The sequence below is a fragment of the Coturnix japonica genome, chromosome 1 (genome assembly GCF_054131305.1).
Source record: "Coturnix japonica strain WE chromosome 1, WE-NBRP24, whole genome shotgun sequence".
NCBI classification, from domain to species: Eukaryota; Metazoa; Chordata; class Aves; order Galliformes; family Phasianidae; genus Coturnix; species Coturnix japonica.
The window spans coordinates 76,469,762-76,482,303 of record NC_140663.1 but is presented as its reverse complement, the minus strand read 5'-3'; the positions used below and the strand labels follow the sequence as shown (position 1 = coordinate 76,482,303).

Below are 12,542 nucleotides of genomic sequence, written 5' to 3'. Positions count from 1 at the left end.
ACACAGGACACTTGCACAGAATACTGCAAACCTACACAAAACAGTCAAATATCATCATCTTTAAGACTTGGTTCTCTTTGCATGGTTTGTCCATATTTTTGATACTCAAGACAACCTGCAAAAGTTAAATGGCAGAAGCAATACTATGGATTAGCAGGATAACAATACAAAGACACCAACCACACATGATATCCTGAAAAAGTTTTATTTAACAAAAATATCTATTCAAATAGAAACAAGCTGGACAGGTCCTCCCAACAGCATCAACATGCTTATGGAATTTCATAGGCATCAGTAATTCTGTGTACAGCTGCAATCAGCCACTGGCATCTCATCACCACACCAGCAGCACAGCATAAGGACATCCAGATATATCCTTCATACTTTGACAAGCCTGAAGATGTACACAGTGTAGCATGCTGCTCTATTACAGTTACCACACAATTTCATTACTTTGGTAGGAAAAAAGTCATTGTTACTGCTGTAACTCATAGCTATTGACTTGGTTTTTGTTTTTGTTTTTTGGGTTTTTTTTTTTTTAAATAACTGGGTTGCTCCCCATCAAATATTTATTCTCTGTAAGAAAAACAGTAAAATTAAGCTGCTTCTTTCAGTCACTTGATACAAGTGCCATGTATCCATGCCTCATCTCATGTCACAGCTGCCATCAGCCCAAGGAGCCCAAAGGACAGGAAATGCTCTTTCTACTCCTTTCTCAAGGCAGCCTGTCAGCTAGACTTCACAGCTTCAGTTTTTTTTCAATACATTAAAGAACAGGATATATGCATAGATGGCTTCAAGTTTCTATCTCAGGATAAGGCAGTTAAATTTATGTGTGTCAGCGTCACTACAGCTGAGCCCTGAAGACACTTCAGGAGGTGGGCTGCTGGCACTATGAAGCTCTGGAGAGATCTCCTTGTGCAGCCAGCCTGGAAGAGCTCCACAGACCCCCAAGAACATATCTCAAACGTGTTAGTCATTCACTTTGTGTGGTTAAGACTGAGGCTCACACAAATGAAAAAACGGTGAGCTCTCCACAGCACAAGACAGACCAAGCAATAAAATGAAGTTGCCTCTTTAGGCCGACTGGAATAACTCCAGCTGCACAAGGAGTAGGCATGGAAAAGAAGCAGACTGTACAACATGTTCTCCCTTGCCAGTTCTTCCGTATGCTTAAAACCACAACCTGCACAGCAACAGGGACAACATACAGGACATGCCCACAGAGCTGTGCTGGTCATGGTGCCTGAGTACCCAGGTACCCAAGTCTAGGTCAGCTCTGAGTAACTCCTTGGTGGTGCTAAAGCAATAAGGAACAAATAAATTATATTAAAAGCCAGGTATGAGGCAAGACTCAAATTGTCAAGACCAGACAAAAGAAAATAAAAACCCACTTCTCCCACAAATATTCTGTTCTTTCTGCTCAAGTGGAAAGATGAAGCAGAACTAGTGGATGCAGTCCCACCAAAAACAAAGGTGCTTTAAAGAGGGAAGGAGTGACAGCAGTTAATCAGCATTTCCCAAAACCTCAGGTGTTCATTCTGTTAAATAAAGTAACTGAAGTAAACACAGTAACTGCAGTCACAATTCTGAGGTTACAAAGAACAGCTTAAAAATCTTACAAGTCACCTTCCCCCTCCAATGGTGCACTCACATCCACTGTTCCACTGAGACAGCCCAGCTGTCAGGGTTATGGATCAGTGACTCCTACAACTGCAAGAATCTGCAACCCTAGAGGACAAAGGCAAGGACATCAAGTGGTTCTGTAGACCAGCATCTAGTCCACTTGTAAATGGATCCCTCTAGGGTTCCCCTATAGCTTTACATTCCCTTGGGCACAGGCCTTCACAGCAGAAGTAGCATTGCTGACAGCAATTCAGTGCTGCCACAAGTTGCCCAAGGACACGGTTAAGCTTTTAGAGAGGTAAGACTATTGGCTGTAGAAAGATCTGACAGCAGAGATGGCAGACAAACAGCAGAAAGTACAAGCGAGCATGTGCGTATGCAGAAACTGAAGTGTGAGAGTGCTCAAAACAGAGCATCCAGCATCACAGGGCAGGCACAGTGAGAACTATGCTGCAGAGCACAGGCCTAAGGCCACCACCTCTCCTTGGCCCAGGTCTCTGCAGAAAGAAGTCTATGAACACACCCTTCATGCAGCAGCATCTTAACAATAGGAAAGAATAGTGGCTGACCAGGCAATCCTAAAGCTGCCTTTTCAACGGCACCCTCCAGGTGCAGAGCCTTAGACTAAAACCTCCCAAGGCTTTCATTTTTTTTGAGGTTTGTTCTTCATTGCACATCTCAAACATGCAACTGAAGAACAAAAGGCATTTTAGAAAGAAGATACTCGTTCTTACATAAGTAAGACCTAATACATTTACATTCTAAAGCGTACTACTAATATAGTATAAACGTGGATCAAGTACCATCAAGATGGCTGCCTTGGGAAGAAAAGGCAGGGATTAAAAACAGACCTCTGTCTTCATACGTGGCCACAGAGTCTTCGTGTAGTGCACTAACAGCTTTCAGGAGATCTGTTTTGCACCTGCTCTTGTCTTCTGTGTGCTCTCATAATACTGTATAATCCACTGCCCAAGAACACCAGGGAGATAGCCGCAAAATAAGATGCATAAATCAGGAACTGCAGAGAAGAGAAGGAAAAAAAGTGACTAAGCAAAACAGTTACTAATCATATAAGAAGGTTAATTCATGAGCTTCTTTCTTAAATGTTAGGAATTAGTAAGCATTTCTTTATCAGCAAACCCTTGCCCCAGAAACAGGTGGCTGAGAGACTTCACAGCCTGTTTTACTTTCCTCCCTCCCACCAGTAAAGAAAAGTCTTGTCATACCTGGGTGAAGATGTCCAACCCAAGCCCGCTGGCATCCACGACAATCAACGTGAGTAAAGACTGAAGTGCTAAGGCAATGAATGTGTTTACCCCAAACACCAGAGCATACCGCTCCACACTGAGATTTGTAGCAATCTGAAACCTGGAAAGACAGGGATGGTTAAGAAGAAAGATGAAGAAGAAGAAGAGAAATGTAAGACTTGGAGGAACATTTTCATTTAAAACACCTAGGCAACCTGAGGAGCTACATGTTTTCTACTGTTAAATTAGCTTGCACTGGTAGTATACTTGTCTAAATAGGATCAGGTCACACTAGTGGAGACTCCAGAGACATCTAAAAAGCTACAGATACTGTGGGAGGCCTGTGGGTTTCAGTCTTACTGAAGCAGATCCATCTGATGCAGTCTGAACAGGTACAATGCCCTCTCATCTCAAAAACTGTTGGCAGCCTCTAAGCATCAGCCTACCTCAGTGTGGGCCATGACCCCCTGCAGAATCCTAAACAGAAATCCCTTTGCAGTTCCCAGTTTTACCATCTCCCCTCCAAAGTACCTGGGCTGTCACACAGCACTGGGTATGGAAGCTCAACAACAGCTCTGTTTACCTCCTCAAAGCAAAGGGTGACACTGAAGAAGTCTTCTCCAGCACATGGTAGGGAAAACTGACCCCATAATATGGATGAAGTATTGTTCTTTCCTCATGGAAAACGCTTCGCCCCAGCCATGTTTACAGAATTAGATTCCCCTGGCAAGAAGCACTGATATTTAAACATGTAGAAAAATATATTTCTAAATATTTAAAGATATTTTTAAAATAAAGCCATTTGACCTAGGCACACTTCTAGCAAAATACACACCATTGGGCCTCATTTCCAACTTGAATCACAGCACAAACCCTTGCAACGGATTTCCTGAATCAGGGTGAGTGAAACGCTGCTTACATAGAATATAGGTTAGCTTTCACAGCAGTTGTAGCCTTGGGAGCAATTTACATTTATATATATATATATATATATATATATATATTATGTATGTATATACTCACGTCGCTATTGTGATTAGCAGCATGTAAATAATTCTGAAGACAACATAAGATGCGTAGCACACCCAGATGTTGTGAACAGTGTCCATAATATATACAGCAGCAGCAATAAGAAAGGAGAACAGGGCAAGTGCCACTTCACCCCACATGGCCCAGGATGTTTTTATGTGACCCACAACAAATACTGCAACAGCTCCTGTGAGGGGAAGGAAAGCAGAACTGTTAGTTACTGCACTTGGAACAACTTGGACACAGTATTAAGAGCTGTTTGGCCTCTACTAGCTAAATACAAGTGAAGTGGAAGACATTAATGTGCACATCTTAGCAGCTCTAAGCACCTATTTATGCTTATGGGGAAAAACAAAATAGGTCAGTACTGACTCCTCCTGCAATCTCCTCCCTGGCTTCATAAGCACAGCAATCTCGTGACTCAGACCATAGTTGCTCTGATCATAGAAGTGCTGTCAACCAGGCAACAGAAACAAACACGGCTTCACAGAAGCACCCCGTTAACAGCATTGTGGTGCTTTAGGGTCTGTATTCACTGGGTATATACCCACTTTGGTAGAACTCACATTTAGGAGGCAGGAAAACCTACACTTACTGTCATCTCCCCACTGTGCTCATTAAGTAAGAACATGGGATCAAACCCAGATCTAAAAGGACAAAATTTCATTACAAACTATTGAGGCCATAAAAAAGGAAAAGAAATCTTACCACTAACTGCACAAACAGGCCTTTATAACCAGAACAGGTCTGTAGATCCTGCTGGATTTTAGAAAGGCAGAGCTGGGACAAACCAGATTCCAAGACGAGTGGCATGAAATATGCCCTTCTCAAACAGCAGGCAAGGAATGTTTCACGCACTGCTACAGCTGTAACTACTGAGAAACCAATATCTATTACAAGAAAATCCCTATTTGAAGTAGGCTTTGTTTTGCAAACAAGTCAAAGAGCAACCAATATTGTAATGCAGCTCCTGTGTCACTACAGTGAACTAGACAAACAGCATACTGATAAAGGGAGGTTTACTGTAGAGCTCTGGAAAACAGGGTTGTATTCAGTATTTGATCACCATACAGAAGTGCTGCACTGCAGCATTTAGGCTTCGTAGCCCTCAACTGGACTGTTCTCTTAGAAACATCTCAAAACACAGAGGCTCTTTGTCAGGGCATAAGCCTGCAATCCTGTCAGAACTCACAATAATCTTGCAGAAAGAAAAGGTAATTTTCTTTGCCTTGGAAAAAGAACATATTCACCCCAACCCAAACTCTTCTTAGTGCCTGCTGTGACACTACCTGATTGATTTTGCTCTTTGAAAGCCTGGCTCTCCCTAGTAGAGAAACACTAAGATACAAAAAGTTAGATCCTAGAGCCTTCTTTCCATCATCTCATTAACTCTGAGACATTCTGTGTCTCATTCTGGAGATCGAGGGACAACTCAAAGTTGTACTCCATATAATGCTCAATATTATACCAGCCTTATCATAGCAACATATACAACCTGTGTCCAGCAATTAGATGTGTATAGCCAATTCAGTTTTCACATCTCAGCCTGATGAAGGTCTACCACAACCCTAAGAAACTGCATAAATGTGGCTAAACAGTCAATTGACCTGACTAGAAAGAATAATATTTATGTTGCACAGGACAGGAAGCTGAGAGCCATATGAGTCACTACTCTCTATTCAAACCCTTCTGCAGAACAGCACATGTACAGGCAAGGATAGCAGCAGCATCTTCTATGAAAGTAAACAGACATTGCTCATAACTGGTCACAGAATGACTAAGAGCCATGACAATGGCAGATAAAATCTGGGATGTACCAGGACAGAGATCAGAGACTTCCAGTAAAGAGAGAGAATTGAAACGCATTCATGTTCTTCTACAAGATTGAGTCCTCCTTGAATAAAGAATGCTGTTCTAGGCATCCATCTTCAAGAAGAATGCAACTCAAATCAAATATGAAGCAAAGTTGGTGCAAAGAGGAGCCAGTGAGATGAGCTCAAATGTAATAACGAACAGGTAGAAAAGCTTGGAGGCACTGGCCCATGATAAAGAATGTCTACAGATAGGCCAAAATGAGATGCTTTTGGCAAAAGCATAGCCTTTATGTGAAGCCATAGATAAACAAATTGCTCATAAATACATTCAAACAGGAAAACAGAAGCGAGAGCATATGCATTACCGCCTAGAAAGTCAGGTTATTGGATGATCATCTCAGATCCCTCTTAGTCCTATTATACATAAAAATCACAGAATGGCTTGGGTTGGAAGGGACCTTGTAGATCATCAAGTTCCAACCCTCCTGATGTGGGCAGCTGCAAACCACCAAATCAGACACTAAATCAACCTGCCCAGAGTCATGCTTAGCCTGGCCTTAAACACCTCTAGGAATAGGACATCCATAGCTCCTCTGTGCTAGTGGCTTACCACCCTCTGAGTAAAAGCCTTCCTCCAGCATCTAATCTAAATCTAAACTAAAGGGGACTCTTAGTTGAAAACCATTCCCTCTTGTCCGTCACTATCAAACCATGGAAAAAGCTTGTCTCCCTCCTGATTATAAGTGCTTAAGTACTAGAAGGATACAACGAGGTCTCCCTAGAGCCTTCTCTTCTCCAGGTGAACAAGCCCAGCTTTCTTAGCTTGTCTTCACAGCCCTGAACAAAGTACTCCAGATGGGGCCTCTTGAGAGCAGAGCAGAATGGAACAATCACATCCCTCATCCTGCTAGCCACCCCTCTTCTGGGGCAGCCCATGGATACAGTTGGCCTTTCAGGCTGCAAACATACACTTGCCAACTTTCCCTTGTTACCATTTCTTTTCCTTCCTGAGGCCAAGCATGTCATGGGAGACTCATGTCAAATGCAGAGATTCCCTCTCCTGCATGCGTAGTGGAACACTAATACACCTCCAAAGCATGCTTTGGCAACAGTCAGAGACATAAAACATTTCTCACAGCAGAGCAGGAGCTACGTTAGCAACTTACCCAGCAATGTTGAGGCTGCCTCCACACCACCATTGTAGATCTCCGTGCTGTGAGAAGGCAGCACCATCTCCCACAGGCCCTGAGCATAGTTGATGACCTGGAAGTAGCCACAGGTAGACAGTGCCCACCAGACTGACCAGCACAGCATGGTCCGAGATGAATAGCACTGCAGGAAGTCCTGCCAGAGATCCTTGAGCACTTTTAAGGCATCTACTTTCTGCTCCTGCATAAGTTGGAGAGGGAGGGGAAATGTTAGTCTGTTTATAAATACTTCAGGCTACTCTGCAAAATTACAGCTTCCAAGAGGTCTGGTCACTGATGAGTAGCAGAACCACTTTAAGACACAAAGCTGCAGCAAGCAATGTACAAGGATTCCCCACCACACACAGGTCCCAATAGCTGCCCTAACCAGGGCTGACCCCTTACATGGGACCGAAGGCCTCAGTCACAAGCACCCTCCATTCCCCTTTCTGGCTTTCATTACAGAGCAGTACCTGCTGGTTACCAGAAGTGTTTCATGAGTGACTAACAGGTAACAGAGAGAAGAGACATGGGACAATATCTACTGTGAGGGAACAAGATCAGAAATCAGTCATTTCTCACAGGCAAAAGCATCACTGACCACTCATTTATTAAATCCTACCAAGTCTGAGTTTGGATCAGCATGGAAAGAGTTCAAGTAACAGTATTTTTAGAAGTATTTCTCCTCACAGATAAAAGTCAATTTTCCTTAGCACTAGCATTCAGGGGTTAAGTATTCAAAGATGGCACATCCTTGCACCACTCTCTACCCCTGTTAATGTCAGTCAGTGCTCTCAGAAGAGAGATATTGTCTGAGGATCTAAAGAGGAAGAAAGGTCCTTCCAGACACCACCACAAATAACAATTCTTGCACATAGAAGTTCTTTGACAAAGGGGATGAGGCAGGGTGAATCTTTCTCTACCAGATCTTTCTAGAAAGAACACAGAAGGGAGAAGTGGGAGGAACAGACCCACAAAGTGGTTTGAAAACAACTTTTAAGTAATCAGACTTAGTGACAAGGGATAACGTTCCTCACCACTTTGTGCCAAATCAGCAGAGGAAGCAAGCACGCGTTCACTTTGTAGCCAGAGCTGCTTACAGTTACTTCACACGGGTTGTAATTCAGTTAAGACCCTGATTCCAGCTGCATCTCCAGCCCCATGTGAGCTGAAACTCCCTGCAGGGAAACCTGTAGGTGTGAGCTCCTGCACACAGAGCCACGGCACATCACTCCCCTTGAACCACAAGTCTCATTTTGATATGTCTCTACTGAAATCAAACAGTGATTGTGACTGTCACACACTGCAGACTCTGATACACAAGCTTGATGCAGGCTTGTGCCTGATAAGCAGGACAGGCCCCATCAGTCCCCCCCCTTCACCCTTGCCTGGCAGTGCTTCTGTACATTAGTGGCTGTGCAAATAATAGTACATTCATCAAATGTGGTTGCCATTACCTTAATTAAGGCTGTAGCCAGGCAGCAGTGCCCCTCAGATTTTGGCACCTGGTGTGACCCAACCCCAGGCTGGTATTGAATTCTTCCCCCCTACCTTCCCCAACATGAGTTCTGGAGCAGTCCTGGCAACAGGTGGTGGGAGCCACGGTAAATAAAAGGGGCAGGGAGGTAATATTAATCTTGTAATTGTTATTAGCACTGAACTTCAGTCCTATTTAACAAATACTCAGGCAAGTAGAACATGGATAAACACACTTTTGCTTTTAATCTCCTCAGCAAAGCCACTCCTGCCCTAAAAGCAGGAAATTTGCAGAAGCACGTGCAAACGCCACTGAGGTGCCACACTGCTGCCCTTCCTTTCCAGCAGAAGGCAGAGCAAGATAAAGATACATACATCCCTCCTTTAAGAAAAGAAAACAAAAAAGCAGCAGACGTGCCTACCTTGTGCCTTGCTCTCAGAGAAGCATGACTTCTCATAGCTGAGAGCAATGCCAGCCCTCCCCAGGGCTCCAGGCCCACCCTGTTTCACCACAGTTTCTCTCACACCTCACCCAGCTACAAACACATGTTTAACAGCCTGCAGGAGCCCCCCCACTGACTGTGCTCAAACTCACAGCCTGCAGCACTGCTGGCATCAGCTGTGGTGCACAACTAGGATACACTAAACTGAACACCAAAGGTATTCCCTGCAATCCATCCCCTGTAAGTACCCAGCTTCAGTCTGTAAATGCTCTCCAGAGCACTACCACAGCTTCCTTCCTGGATCATAAGACAGAATCCAATTGCTACACAGCTTATTACTGCAGTTTGCATAACATTCAGAGGAACAAGTGTGTGTTCAAGACACAGGTGCAGGAAGATCTGTTTCTTTCTTCTGAGATTCACAGGCATATCTAGAAGCAAACATTGCATCTGAACAAGCACAGAACTTGCAGCAACTCGAGATACACCTTGTAACGTTGGATAGGGGATAGATAGATAGATAGCTATAGATAGACAGATATATAGATAGATAGCACTGGATAGACAGCTAGAGAGCTCTAACCAAAGCCAAGCGATAGGTGCAGAGTGACTTCAGAAAAACAAGGAGCAGCCTACTGAGCTCTACCAGAGAGAGGAAACCAGGAAGATTTTCCTGTGCCATAAGTAAAGCAGTGGGATAGGCGAAGGGATGCTTTTGGTACCTATGGACATGTATATACACAAACACATGAGGTATATGGGGATGCAGCTCACCTTTTTCTCTGCTGAACGTTCCTCCCTGTTTAAGGGCATTTTGACTTCATCCTCCCATCCAGGCACCCTTGGCACACCAGGCTGGTCCTGCACGATGGCCCCGTTCTTACAGTCCATGACCTTCATCTCCAAACTGAATGGCTGGGTGGCAGCGTGGTGGAAGAAAAGGCTTTTCTGTGGCATTGGCAGGAACCAGGCGGTGCCAAAGGCAACGGAGATGGAGGTTAAGGAGATGACATTGAGGCTGAAGAGGGACCACCCTGCCAGGGACACGAGAAGCTGCCCACACACAGAGCCCACAGTGTACCCCACCAGCGTGGCACTGCGGCAGTAGCTGGTGACCTTGCGGTACAGGTCCACATCCACAACGCTGTAGATATAGGAGTAGTAGGCAATGTCTGTGGCTGTACCCATCCCATAGAAGAACTCGAGGAGCTGGAAGGCACGCAGCCCTTGGGCATAGAGCAGCAAGAACCAAGTGATGATGAGGCTGAGGCCCTGCAGCAACACCACGGGCTTGTAGCGCAGATAGTCCGTGGCCAGGAACACGGGGAACAGCAGAGCCAAGTACGAGTATGTCCACACCGGGTAGATCTCGTTGAACACCTGAGGAGAGGGGGACAAGAAGAGACGGTGAGCACCCCACGGCAAACAGCAATACAGAGCTCCGGGCGCCCCACTACCTGCGTCTCGGTGAGGTTTTTGTGCGGCTCCAGCAGGTACCGGGTAAGAAAGGGCTCTGAGGGCCGCACGCTGCAGAAGAAGCCGTATCCACACAGCAGCGCGGTGGGCAGAGCCCAGCAGCAGCCGGGGCCACTCCTGGCGGGCCGGGCCCCCCTTGGCCCCGCCATGCCGGCACAGCAGGCTCGGAGGTCACCTCCCTCCCCAAAGGCACCTCCAGCCGCCGGCCCGCCGCCCCGCTCTTAAAGCCCATTCGCTGGTGCTTTGGAGGTGGGACTGCCTGCCGCCGTCTCACTGGGCGAAACCTCCTCCTGCCGGGCAGGCCGACTAATGGGAACGGGGAGGTGGGAGGGCTGTGGTGGGAGAAGAGCACGTGTGTGCGGGAGGGGGCGGGCTGATACCCCTCTTGTGTATGGACGGATGGAGAACTCAGTGTGTTAGCATTGCAGCCCTCACAGCTGGCAGACATCGAGGTGCTGGAGCAAGGAACTGCTTCTCTCGGAAAACAGCACGGTTGGAGTGAAACGAGACAAAACAATGAGCGATAAACAAAGTGCAGTGGGAAAGTGGAATAGAAATGCAAGGCTTCTCCTCACTTAGCTCACCAGCAGGACATCGGTGTGCTGTGGCCCCATCTGGGATGGACCGGGACATAGGGCACAGTGCTGTGCCAGCTCAAGTGGTGGCCAATGGGGATGTGCAGTTTGTTATGTGTTGTGTTATTGTGCTCCTTGTATCTGTTGTCATTTCCATGGAAATCAATAGGAGGCATTACTTCTGGAGCAGCTGCGTATATGTGGCCCAAGACAATTCCTCTTCACTCATTCAGCCCAGGCAAACCTAAAGGGTTTGCTAAAGGGTTTACCTAAAGGGTGGGCGCCCGTGCCTTACAAGTTACATTACTGGATCTAAGCTCCTGAACATACCCCATCCAGGAGCCCAAGACAAGGATTTAGTCAGACAGGTCTGTATCATCCCTGTTGTATGATTCTGAAGTTAAAATGTCAATAAGAAACCAAAGCCACAGGGAATCCATTAAAAAAAACTTGGCCTGATCTTGGATGCAGTGATGCAATTTGCATTAAAATAAATGGCACTTGGGTAGCAATAACCAAGCCCTCATCTTCAGCTTGTCTATGAAGAAGCACAAGTGCAATGGAGAAAATACGAACCTCTGAGAATCCCACCGAGCCTGGTGGCTGCAGATCAGTGCCCACTGAATTTGTACCTTTAGACATATCTGGGTCACGGTGGGCTCAGCGTAGCATTTCTCCTATTAGGAATGGCATCACAGATGTTCCCAGGAGCCCTGAGAATGATTCCAAGTTCCATTTTGGAAAGTTTTCTCCAGCTTCTATGAAGATGGTGGTTATTGTAATTAAAGCGTAATGCAAACGCTGGGTGTAACAAACAAATGGAGAATAGGGCATGGTAATGATAGGAAAGTGCGGGTGGATAAACTGGGTGGATGAGATACAATGACCATGAATAAACAAAATAAAGGAGTGAGAGCAAGAAGGGGAATGTTCAGCACTCACTGAGTGGAGTGAATGACTCAGTAATAGGGAACAGCAATTGGTCACCCCAAGACAGTGTTGCATCTCATTTCTGTGGTGATAGATATTAACACGTTAATAAAGAGTCTTTCCTCACACCTTCCTCCTCCAGGTATGTCTCCAAAAGGCCCTTTCTTGTCAGAAATGTACCTCCTGCACATCCCTGCATATGAAGTTGCAATCGTTTTACCCCTTTGGCACAGGCCCGATATTCTGGTTAAGCCACCTGTGCTCTCAGCTGTATCAGGGTGCTGCTGAAGGCTGAACACCTGCAAGATTCCTACCTACATCCCTAACACATAAAGTGTCCCAAAGCCCAGATCCTCCTTTGCATCTATTTTCATGCACATCTTGGGAGATTTATGGGAGAGTGAACACAGACAGACAATCCGCATTGACTCTGATCCCTGTGTAACATGCAGCTTTGTATTCCCACTAGGCCTTGCTCTGCCTGTGTTGTGAAGGCAGCCACCCACTTGGCAAACAGCAGGACACCTTGGTGGAGGTGAGCCTGCTCAGCTACAATCCTACCATGCCCAGAACTACCAGCAATGAACCAGCAAAACATGGAGCCTTCATCTATTCTGTGAGCAAGAAGGGTGCTCTGCTGACTGAATCGGCTGGAGACTTTTCAGACTGTACAAAACTGCCTGAATATTGAGCTCACACATCTGTGTCTGAGCTGCTCAGCCGTGTTTATGTGTACGTC

The 12,542-nt window shown here is 45.7% G+C and overlaps 1 protein-coding gene across 2 annotated transcripts; it reads right to left on the bottom strand.

The window, feature by feature from the left end:
- Positions 1-189: 189 nt before the first annotated feature.
- Positions 190-10,564, bottom strand: SLC19A2 (solute carrier family 19 member 2). 2 transcript variants are annotated; one of them, XM_015875280.3, is made up of 6 exons: positions 10,280-10,557; positions 9,597-10,202; positions 6,883-7,105; positions 3,897-4,089; positions 2,853-2,994; positions 190-2,644 (listed from the first exon to the last, which is right to left on the bottom strand). In XM_015875280.3, the coding sequence occupies exons 1-6, from the start codon at positions 10,445-10,447 to the stop codon at positions 2,519-2,521; spliced, it is 1,458 nt and encodes a 485-aa protein (XP_015730766.2). In that variant the 5' UTR covers positions 10,448-10,557; the 3' UTR covers positions 190-2,518. The 2 variants fall into 2 exon arrangements, 1 of the variants encoding a protein (XP_015730766.2); XR_014937870.1 differs by lacking the exon at positions 3,897-4,089 and having other exon boundaries at positions 10,280-10,564.
- Positions 10,565-12,542: the final 1,978 nt, after the last annotated feature.